We start from the raw sequence: 11,919 nt of genomic DNA on the forward strand, positions 1-11,919 counted from the left end.
AACGCGGATCCGGAGATAGTTCGGATTCAGATGGCGGAGGTTCAAGCCATAGATCAAGCGAAGCAGGTGGACTACTACATAAAGCACATTAGAAGACATGAGATTTAAGACGTTCTCTAAAATGCACGACTTTAATAGTCTAAATTTTCGTTTGGCTTTACAAGTCATTTAAAAAACGTCTCAAACAAACATTTTAAGTCATTAAAATAACGTCTTTAAAGGGTGTATAAAAAATATTTTGAGTCAATTAAAAAATGACTTGAAATACATCCATATTTTTAAGACGTTTAAATAATGACTTAATAATGTATTTGAAGTTATTTATTAGACGACTTAATAAATTAAATCATATCATTTAAGTCATTTAATAAACGTCTTGTAATAAATATGGAAATAGTTTTACAAATGTCTTCAAATATTGTATTTTCTAATTACCATAAATCGATTTGTTATTTCCACGTACACAAATAAATTCCATGTGGGAATGAAAAAATTCCACTATGATTTGTTATTTCCACGTACACAAATAAATTCCATGTGGCAATGAAAAAATTCCACATTAATGATATATCTGAACTTCCAACTATGTACATATTATATACTCAAATCCATTGTCGTATTGCTTGTCATTCTATCTTATAATTTATCCTGCTGTGAGAAAAAAAAATCATCCATAGATTCAACAGGAAGAGAAGAGATGCCACCACGAACGTCAATCTCTCACTCTAATAATCCCCGTCACCGCGAAGCTCACCACCACGAACGTCAATCTCTTACTCTAGTTCGGCAACGCCGACACGAAGATCGGGTACCAGATCCACAACACGACGAGGCCGAGGATATCTATCCCCGATCGGGGACTTTTCTCAAAGAGGAGAGCATAGCGAAGGACTGTCCAAAGAGGTTGTTGCAGGCGATGTGGTGAGCGTTGTGGTTCCACTTCCACCATCCGATGGTGATTCCGGCGAGGCAATTTCTGGTCCGGATTTGGGCGAACCAGTTCATCTTCTATACCAGCGGAGAGTTTAAAAAGGCCTTGGCTGCGGCGGCACGACACGGTTCTAATTGCCTCCGTCACACTAGGATTGAGCGGTCGGCAAGATTGATTTGTAAGGTACGGTTGAGTACGAAGGATTTTTGTGTACAGAGACATAGACTAAGAAGGAAGATTGATTTGTTATTTTGGCAGACGAACATCAAATTGCAAAACCGGAGGTGGGAAATTCAGGGCTGAATGGAAAGTGTGCTTCGAAACCCAAAGGCAGTGGAATCCTCTAGGTGCTCGACAAAATGTCTGAGAGAAAAAATAGCAAAGAAAAACTTCTAAATACCCACGTAAGCATATCAGTTTCCTTTTTTTTTTTCCTCTGAAGATTTATTTTGAGGACTTTTTTTTATTAACTTAATTACTTTCCTTCTAAACTCATATATTCAATTTTTTTTATTAGCGTTGCAGAAAATAGAGTATAAAAAAAGGGAAACCTAATTTTTTTCTTTATTCTGAAACAGTTTTCCACGTTTTGTGCATTCAGTTTGTGCCCGTCCTTCACGATTTTTTCAGTCCTTCCCATTGTTCATCGACGAGCAAACACAGTGTTTCTCTTTGGCTGACATTTGCTGATTCTAAAGGTTAGTATATCTCTGTACATGACTATATATGGTCTTCGTTTCTGGTCATAGACATAGACATATACGGTCACCTATTTTTTTTTTGTGTGATTCTTCCTTCTTAGTCTATGTGTACGGTTGACCGTATATCTCTTTTTTTTTGTATGACCGTATATGTCTATTCTTCCTTCTTAGTTTTACACAAAAATCTATGACCGTATATGTCTATTTTTTTTTGTGTGATTCTTCCTTCTTAGTCTATGTGTACAGAGACATAGACATATACGGTTGAGTACGAAGGATTTTTGTGTACAGAGACATAGACATAGACATATAGGTCACCTATTTTTTTTTTGAAACAGTTTTCCACGTTCTGTGCCTTCACTTAGTGCCCCCGTTCTTCACGATTTTTTTCAGTCCTTCCCATAGTTCAACGAGTACGAGCAAACACATTGTTTCTCTTTGGCCGACATTTGCTGATTCTAACGGTTAGTATATCTCTGTACATGACTATATATGATCTTCATTTCTGGTTGGTTATTTTTTATACTCTGTGTTTGGCCCATATGTGATTAATCAGTCATGCTAACCATCAAATATCTTAATATGGTAAATTACATATGCTAACATGAGCCATGACCCTTCAAGAAAATAAAAATAGCCATTAAACAAGCATGTATAACGCGTGTATATATACATACAAATTTCAAAAGAATAATAGTATCATAATGTGTGTATGTATATATGTATCGATTCATAGCTAGATGTTCAAATGATTGTGACTGAGATCATTACTTGTTTGAAACAGGGGAATAATACTTGACAAACCACTCTTTCTGTTAACTAGATTTCATTATGCTAATAAAAAAATTTGATGGTCGTCATGTATAATACTCTATTCCATAAATACGTGTCTATTCAATCCAGTTTTTTTCAAAGAGAAACATAGCCTATTATTATTATTATTATTATTCAATTCTGTCTATTTTTTGTTGTTGGTTGGGTTATGAGACAGAATATTGTTGGTCTCCGTTTCTGTTTATGTTTGGGGTTTTTGTCGTTTGTAATGCTCTCCGACTTTGCCGAGTTTTTCAATAAAAGTCCCGGTGTTTTTTTTTAAAAAAAATTATTCAGTTATGACTAGGAATATAGAGGAATCATAAATGACAATTAGTTTTGCTAGATGAAACTTAAACTAATCTTGTTTTGTTATTAGTTTTTTTTCCGATATTTGTGTCAAGTCATTATTGATTCATTAGAATGTCAATGCTTATTTTTTCCTGCTATAATTATAAATTTCATGACTTGTATGTATCTGTTTATATGAGAGTGTTTGGTATTGCCCCTAATGCAATATAATGATTCAGAGATCTTATATTATAATGTTTGGTGGTTAAGTTTGTAATAACATCCTTTGCCTAAAAAATGTAATGACATCCTTTGAAAAAAAAAAGGAAAAAAAAAGTACATATTGAAAGATATAAATATGAGATTGATGAAGACATGTAAATCCAGGTAAATGAAGCTCTATGCAATGATTACTTATTATTCGAGTGGATCAAACTTTAAGTAACACTAAGTTTCCTCATCTGTTTTCAATCAGCCAACAATATCATTTCAAATCAATTTGAGAATTTTTGAAAACATGAATTTTTGTTCCGTGGTGAACTTCAAGTAACAATAATATGGTGCATTATTAGGGCTTTGAAACGTCCATTTCGTCTAAATTTGATCTGCTGGAAGAAAATAAAAAGGTCTTTTGAAGACGAGAGTACGAAATAGCTTGTTTTATACAGAAGAATATTTGAAAATAAATATATAAAGCTTTATATGTCTTATAAATCGGAATAGTAGAAAGTTTACTAACAAAAAAAGGGAAACCTAATTTTTTTTTTTGAAATAGTTTTCCACGTTTTGTGCCTTCACTTTGTGCCCCCGTTCTTCACGATTTTTTTCAGTCCTTCCCATAGTTCATCGAGTACGAGCAAACACAGTGTTTTTTTCCAAAGAGAAACATAGCCTATTATTATTATTATTATTATTATTATTATTATTATTATTATTATTATTATTATTATTATTATTCAAGTCTGACTATTTTTGTTGTTGGCTGGGTTATGAGTCAGGGAATATTGTTGGTCTGCGTTTCTGTTTGGGGTTTTTGGTGTTTGTAATGCTCTCCGACTTTGCCGAGTTTTTCAATAAAAGTCCCGGTGTTTTTTTTAACAAATATTATTCAGTTATGTCAAAATACTAGTACAAACCATGACTAGGAATATAGAGGAATAATAAATGGCAATTAGTTTTGCTAGATGAAACTTAAAGTAATCATGTTTTGTTATTAGTTTTTTTTTCCGATATTTGTGTCTAAGTCATTATTGATTCATTAGAAAATCAATGCTTATTTTTTCCTGCTATAATGATAAATTTAATGACTTGTATGTATCTGTTTATATTATGCCTTATAAATCGGAATAGTAGAAAGTTTACTAACAAATAATTTTTATTTTGAAGAATGGATAAGTCGTGGATGTCCGTCGATAGGACGACTCTTGAATATCAAAATGGAGTAGAAATATTTTTGAAGCATTGTCTATCTTGTAGCAGCGATTCGAATTTCATTAAGTGTCCATGTCTAAGTTGTGGGAATACAAAGAGTATGGACGTTAGACAAATAAGAGAACATCTAATATGTAATGGAATCGATCAAAGTTATGACGTTTGGATTTATCACGGTGAGAGCTGTCCCATAGCTAAAAGGCCATACTTAGATGAGATTGTTGAAGATCAAGGTCTAGCTGTGTCCGGAGATGAGGACGATTCAAGCGACTTTGATGGGACTTATGTCTCTCAAATGCTTGAAGATGTCGAAGATGATTTTTTAGATCATGATCCTCAAGTGTTCGAGTCATTAATGGGAGATGCAAATAAACCGATATATCCCGGTTGTGAGAAGTTTACCAAGTTATCGACCTTGGTTCGCTTCTACAATCTGAAAACAAAACATGGGATGAGTGACACATGTTTTGGAGAACTACTTGGGTTTCTTAACAAGTTGTTGCCTGAAGGTAACGAAGTACCTTCTTCGTTGCATGATGCAAAAAAGACTTTGAAGGTACTTGGTCTAGGATATGAGAAAATACATGCATGCCCAAACGATTGCATTCTATACCGCAAGGACTTTGAAGCGGAGTTGGAATGTCCAGTCTGCAACATGTCCAGATGGAAACGGAAAAAGAATAGCGATGAAGTGATGGAAGGCATACCTGCCAAGGTTTTGTGGTATCTTCCTATTATCCCCCGACTTATTCGATTGTTTTGTATCCCCGAGCACACAAAGAAGTTAACTTGGCATTCAGATGATAGAATTGAAGATGGAAAGATGCGACATCCAGCAGACTCGCCAGCATGGAAGAAAGTGGATTCTTTATGGCCCGAGTTCGGTAAAGAGGTGAGAAATCTTCGATTAGGGCTTTCTGCCGATGGAATTAATCCTCACAGCTCTCAAAGAAGTAGGTATAGTTGTTGGCCGATTATACTCATGATATATAACCTTCCACCATGGTTATGCATGAAAAGAAAGTTTATGTATCTTTCATTGCTCATATCAGGGCCCAAGCAACCAGGCAATGACATTGATGTCTATTTGGCTCCTCTAATTGATGATCTAAAGCTTCTTTGGAATAAGGGTGTAAAAGCCTTTGATGCGTATAGAGAAGAAATGTTTACACTTCGTTGCGCATTACTTTGGACAATTAATGATTTTCCAGCATACGGAAATCTATCTGGATATTCAGTTAAAGGATACCAAGCTTGTCCAATTTGTGAGGAGAAGACATGCGCCGAATATCTAAACCATAGTAAAAAAGTCGTTTACTTGGGTCATAGGAGATTCTTACCACACAACCATATCTACAGAAGATGGAAAAGGGCATTCAATGGTCGTCAAGAGTTTGAGGTTACTCCAGAAGAACCTGTTTCTGGAATTGCAACCGAAAGAAAGCTGGCTGGCATGGAATTCAGACCTTTTGGAAAGGGTAGAAGAAAAAGGAAAAGCGGTTCAACGGAGACTTTCGAAAGTGGTAGTTGGAAGAAGAAATCCATTTTTTTTCAATTGGATTACTGGAAACACTTGCTTGTTCGTCACAACCTTGATGTTATGCATATCGAGAAGAATGTGTGTGATAGCATTGTTGGAACTATTCTAAATCTTCCTGGTAAAACCAAAGATGGGGTGAAATCCCGATTGGATCTAGTTGACATGGGAATAAGAAGCAAGTTAGCCCCAGAAGTCAATGGTAAACGTACATATCTACCGGCGACATGTTATAGTTTGACAAAAGATGAGAAGCGCCAATTTTGTCAAACTTTAGTGGACATAAAGGTTCCAGATGGATTCTGTGCCAATCTCCGCAATTATGTGTCCATGGAGGAGTTGAAGCTTTTTGGTCTAAAGTCTCATGACAGTCATATGTTGATGCAACACTTTCTTCCTGTGGCTATACAATCACTTTTGCCAAAGAATGTTAGAGATTCAATCACTCGATTGTGTATGTTCTTTAATATTATTTGTTCAAAAGTCGTGGACCCAACCACGCTAGATGCACTTCAAAGTGATGTTGTGCTCACAATTTGCATACTCGAGCAATATTTTCCTCCATCATTTTTTGACATCATGGTTCATCTCATAGTCCACTTAGTAAGAGAAGTCAAATTGTGTGGACCCATTTCCTTAAGATGGATGTACTCGCCTGAAAGGTACATGAAAGTTTTGAAGGATTATGTTCGGAACCGCTATCGTCCAGAAGGATCTATCGTCGAAGGCTACGTTGCTGAAGAAGCTATTGAGTTTTGTTCGGAATACTTGCATGATCTTGAATCAGTTGGGCTACGTCAAGATCCAGATCAAGCTTCAAACTTAAGTAAGGGCATGAGCAATGGTAATGTTACTTCTGTTGATGAAAAGCTACTACACCAAGCTCATCGTTGTGTTCTAGATAACACAAACGAAGTTGAACCATTTATCAAGTAAGTAGACAACAATTCTTCGTTGAGTTAGTTCTGATTTCAATATTCACTCCTAATTACTATATGTTTTCTACAGTGAACACTTGCATTGGTTGATGTCCAATAATAAGAATAAGCGACAAAAACAGATTCAAAAGGAGCATCATGATGCATTTAGTGATTGGTTTCGCGAAAAGGTTTCATTCTTATTGAACACCATTAGATTCTTATCCATATATACTACAATTTTTTTTTTTTTTTTTTTTTTCAGATTATATGTGAAGTTAGTAGCCATTCTTCTATGTCTGACATATTAGTTTCGATATCAAGAGGGCCATGCCCACTTGTGATCAAACATTCTGCATATTTCATCGACGGTCTTCAGTTTTGTACCGAAGAAAGAGACAGTGTCAGAATCACACAAAATAGTGGGGTCAGCTTGGTTGCTAAGACTATGCAATTCTCTAGTGCTAAAGATAAGAATCCTATTTATTCGGATATGATTTACTATGGGATCATTAAGGAAATATGGGAAATAGATTATGTCACATTTCGAACAACGGTCTTTCTATGTTCTTGGGTTGAGAGCAACAATGGAGTAAAAGTGGACAAAAATGGTTTTACATTTGTTAATTTGACACGTCTTGGTCATAAACAAGAACCGTTTATTATGGCATCACAAGCAAAGCAAGTGTTTTATGCAAAACGCCAAAAGTGTGATGCATGGGCTCGTGTCTTTGCAACCCAATCTAAAGACTACATCAAAGATACCGAAGTTGAAGATGAGACTCAAATTTTAGTCGAACAGTTGACACCGTTGAAAGGCTTGGCATCTAGGTTTAACGCTAATAGCTCAGAAGAAGCTAATGATTACATTCGAGAAGATGGAGAAGGAATATGGATCGATAATTGATATGCTATCTTTGTTAAATCTGCTCGAGCTATGTTAGTTTTTATTTCCTTTTCTTTTCTTTTAAAGTTTCTATTTGGTTAATTCTCTTTTGGTGATCTCATAAGAATAAATAGGCTATGAGTAAATAGGTTTTGCTAGAAAAACCTTTTCTTTGATTTTTTTATTTCTTGGTCTATTGTTTTGAGTTTAACTAAGGTTTTTTTTTTCCCTGTAGTAATTTGAATTTAATGTTGATTACCATATTCTTTTATCTTTAAGAGTATATCTGTGTTTTTTTACACGACCCAGATAGAATATTCAGTTTTCGAATTGATTTGATCTTAAATCATCTTTCTAATCTTGCTTGGAGACCTAACCACGCTTTGTAAGATATTCTCAACCATGTAGCTTAATGATCTGATGTCTTAAATGTGATTTTTCCTAATTAATGTGATGTCTTAAATGGGACCAATTTGCTTATCTCATTCTTAATCATATGACTGTATACAGGGAGCTTTATAAGAATCAGATAAGTTGGAAAATACCAAAAGAGCTTGGAAAGTTGGAAAACCTTGTCAGACCCTTAAACATATATTATTGTTTTGATGATGTTGGTCTTTTGTTTTTATATTCTGGTTTAATTCCATAAAAAATAACCTTACCATGCCACTTTAACAATATTTTTTAATACGTTGCAGACATGGACGATGACGAGCTTCAGCAACAAAGTGACGATAGTGAGAATGAAGGTCTCGAAACAGGAGCACCCGAAGAGCCACATGAATCTGGAGTGGGCGAGAAGCGAAAAAAAAAATATTCGAGGGCTTACACAAATGAAATCGGTCATTAAAGATCGAAATGCCGGAAGAATTCCAGAAATTTTGTATAATGAGTACGGTCAACCGTACGGGGCAGCAAATACCAAGTTACAAAGCTACGTAGGAGTTTTGACACGCGCTGATGTTCGAGTATCAACACCAAGTTGGAAAAAAGTGGACCCCGCGGTGAAAGAAAAAATCTGGCATGTTGTCAATGTAAGTTCTTTTTAATCTATTATAAATTAGGTTTGATTGGTTGAGTTATAATTTAAGTCATAACCTTCGATGTTTTCAACATGATGAGTATTACACACTGTGAGTTACTCTTCATAATAATGTCTATTGCAGAAAACGTACAAAGTTAGTACAAAGAGTAAAGGTCAAATTTTAGCTTCAATTTCCAAAAAATGGAGACAAGAAAAATGGAGACTTGGAGTTTATATCCGGAAAAATAAGGATAATCCTAGCAAACTTGCTCATCCGCCTAGACGTTACAATTTGTCGGAAGGAGAGTGGAAAGAATTTTTAGCAGTTCGATTGTCACCGGCATGGCAGGTTTGTTTACTATGAAACGCATGATTGTTCGACTATCCGATTTCCTCGTTTGTAGAGTCTTAATTCTTTTGGTTCTGCATTTTCATTTACATGCAGGAACGAAGCAAAAAGTACCGAGAGATTAAGTCCAATCAAACTATATATCATACGAGTTCAAAAACACCAATTTCTACGATAAGAGAAAATATTGTATGCCAATTCATACCCACATACATGACTTTTAACATCATTTTGTTGATTTGGTTTTGTTTTTCATTTATTTTTAAAATTAATTGACAACTTTTCTTATTATTGTAGAAAAATGAACGTGGAAGCTATCCTGATAGAGCTGATATTTGGATTGAGACTCATAAAAGTAAAAATGGAAAATTGAAAGAAAAAACCAAAGAAATTGTTGACAAAATAGTAAGTATTGTCTTTTCTATTACATTGTATGTCATAATCAAGCATGACTTCTATTTTTTTCATTGTTAATGTTGTAGGTGGATTTGAAGTGTATGGAAGAACAAGCGCAGTTTGCGTGTAATGGCAGAATTGATAAATTGGCAGTAGCACTGGACAAGACAGAGCGATCGGGACGGGTTGTTGGAGTTGGGGCATATGTAACTCCTAGGCGGTTCTTTGATGTCCCTCAACCATCTAAGAGTGATATCCATTTACAAAATCAACAATGGAGTATCCAACAACAAAAAGTCTCTGAGGAAAGAGATAAACAAGTTGAAATGTTGATGGAAAAGGTAAATGAGCTTCAAGAGCAAATACGTTTGAGTAAGACACAACAATATCCACCATATTTTCCTCAATACCCACATAGTATGTATCAATTTCCTCCACAACAATTCCCGTACAATCCATCGTTTGGTCCACAGCCACACTATTCTCAAGCCCCACAACAAAACCACTTCTCTTCGGCTCCACCACAACATCATCATAACTTCACTCCATTTACCGAACAACACATTTCTCCACCTTCTCCAACTCCACAGCAGCCACGATTCTCTCCAAGTCCACAACAGTATGAACATGTATCTCCCTCCCCCGTAGAGCCTGAAAACTTGTCTACTTCAGCTCCACCACAACAAAGGTCCCCTCTTCAAGACGAATGCATCGAACAACTTCACTGCCCGCAACAAGCTACAACACGGCCTTCTTTTTTCAAAAATTTTCTTAACATCTTAGAAGGTGATCAACATGAGATACTTTCACGACAAAGCACAGCAATGAATCAAGTAGATCAACAATCAGCGCCTCAAATTTTGGTAATCATGTACTATTGTATTGTGTTTTGCTGAAATTTGTTTTGTGTTATTAAATTTAATTTATCCATCACAGGGAAAGACGTGCAAGCTTGCGGTTAAGTCCATAGAGAACATAGTTGCCTTGGGGAAAGTAGTAGGCATTGATCCTAATTTGCCAGTGCACAACAAAAGACTTGGAGAGAAAAATTACAAAGTACAAGTAGTGGTTATTATAAAGGGGCGTGAAGATGAACCAATTCCAATTCCTGTTGGGGATGAGATAACTAAAGTTGGTCACGCACTGAATTCGTATGTTGCTTAGCCAATAGCACTTGTGTTTAACAAGGATAGCTCGGTGAGTGTCTTCTAAACAAGTCTTTTTATAGTGTTCAGTTTTGTAACTAATGTTTAAATTTATTTTTAATGTTAATGAAGACTAAAAAATTGAGTAAAAAACCATTGATTGATGAGCGAAAGAAAAAGAACCAGAAAGATGTGAAGAAAGATACGCAGGTATGTACGCTAATAATATTCTGATTATTATTTTGTTTATGAAATCTATGAGTTATCATGTATTTTGCCTCTTCGTTATATTTGGATGTTTTCAATGAAACAGATTAGACAAGTTGCCAAAGTCATATCACCTTGCGGTTCTACAAGAGTTTTAGCTCCTTCGTGTGGTTCACAAAATTATACTAGCTCTTTTGAAATACCGCCAAGATTGGCACAACTATGGGACCGTGTCAAAGATTGGGAGGACAGTAAAGTAAGTTTTATCAAGTTTGATGCCGCAATTATGGGTGTTACTGTTAACCTGCCCATCTGTAAGGAGGATATTAGACAATTTTGTTTCATGCAAGATATAGGATCATCTGCAGTAACAATTTATTTCAGGTATGAATTACAAGCGTAATTATTAAGTGGTGAATTTCTTCAATTTTCTACTAGGTGACATTTATTTTGACTATTTACCTATAGATATTTATATCACGTGTTGTACCGAGAAGGGAAGACGAAACATTTCTCTTTCATAGAGCCTTCACAGATTGCAAAAGGTATTGGAACATCTAGTGAAAGGTCGACATATATTACCAAAAAGATGGAAGTTTTACTAGAGAAGCAATTGTTATGCATCCCTTTGAACACCGGGTAAGTCTTTGTAATCTTATAATTTTGGTTTATTCTTTTTGACATCATATTTTACTTTTTGTTGTATAGAGGTCATTGGACATTAGTTGTGATTGATGGTTCAGCTAAGATGGCTTATTACTTTGACCCACTTAGACAAACTATGAGTAAAGACACTTATGATATGCTTGACGAGTAAGTGTTTTACTTTATTTATTATTGCACTTATTTGCGATGATGCATACTTTTTTTTTCTCACACGTGCTATATAATCATATGACAGAGCCATGATGAAGTTTGCATTGCTCAAAGGACGTTGCAAAGTACATCCAAAAAGTTTGTATTTCAACTTAACACATTGCAATGTAAGTATAACTATTTTTTTTTCTTATAAATCTTGTGTTATTTTCTCTTTGGAATTTTTTCAAGTAAACATATTGTATCAGCATTATAATTACTTTTTACATATTTTTGTTGTCATTATAGTGCCCAAGACAACCATCAAATTTCGAATGCGGCTTTTATGTCCTAAGATTTATGCACGAACTTATAACCGCACATGACTTTTACACCGTTGTCGATTCACATGTAAGCGCATATATATATATATATATATATTACTTTGTATGTATTATTGATATAATATTTTTAGAACCCTATTTGGTTATTTTGA

General features: G+C 35.1%; 1 protein-coding gene across 12 annotated transcripts; it reads left to right on the forward strand.

Moving 5' to 3' along the window:
* The first annotated feature begins 631 nt into the window (after nt 1-631).
* On the forward strand, nt 632-11,264 carry LOC149389967 (uncharacterized). Of its 12 annotated transcripts, XM_089622065.1 has the most exons (13): nt 632-1,114; nt 1,190-1,335; nt 1,533-1,629; nt 2,026-2,096; nt 8,206-8,541; nt 8,674-8,880; nt 8,977-9,069; nt 9,178-9,285; nt 9,363-9,617; nt 9,750-10,139; nt 10,213-10,473; nt 10,554-10,631; nt 10,735-11,264. In XM_089622065.1, the coding sequence occupies exons 2-11, from the start codon at nt 1,291-1,293 to the stop codon at nt 10,438-10,440; spliced, it is 1,830 nt and encodes a 609-aa protein (XP_089478191.1). In that variant the 5' UTR covers nt 632-1,114; nt 1,190-1,290; the 3' UTR covers nt 10,441-10,473; nt 10,554-10,631; nt 10,735-11,264. The 12 variants fall into 12 exon arrangements, with proteins under 12 accessions (XP_089478191.1, XP_089478186.1, XP_089478187.1 ...); XM_089622060.1 differs by having other exon boundaries at nt 9,363-10,139; XM_089622061.1 differs by having other exon boundaries at nt 9,363-10,139; nt 10,740-11,264.
* The last annotated feature ends 655 nt before the right edge of the window (nt 11,265-11,919 follow it).

This window comes from Urtica dioica, chromosome 8 (genome assembly GCF_054948205.1).
Source record: "Urtica dioica subsp. dioica isolate 48M chromosome 8, U.dioica_male_clone48M_v1_H2, whole genome shotgun sequence".
In the NCBI taxonomy this organism is placed as follows: domain Eukaryota; kingdom Viridiplantae; phylum Streptophyta; class Magnoliopsida; order Rosales; family Urticaceae; genus Urtica; species Urtica dioica.

Excerpts from the sequence above, each read along its gene's own strand:
- LOC149389967 (XM_089622059.1), top strand. The coding sequence starts at position 4,124 with ATGGATAAGTCGTGGATGTCCGTCGATAGGACGACTCTTGAATATCAA. Across the intron at positions 6,637-6,712 it reads GAAGTTGAACCATTTATCAA|TGAACACTTGCATTGGTTGA; the intron begins GTAAGTAGACAA and ends TGTTTTCTACAG. Across the intron at positions 6,813-6,886 it reads GTGATTGGTTTCGCGAAAAG|ATTATATGTGAAGTTAGTAG; the intron begins GTTTCATTCTTA and ends TTTTTTTTTCAG.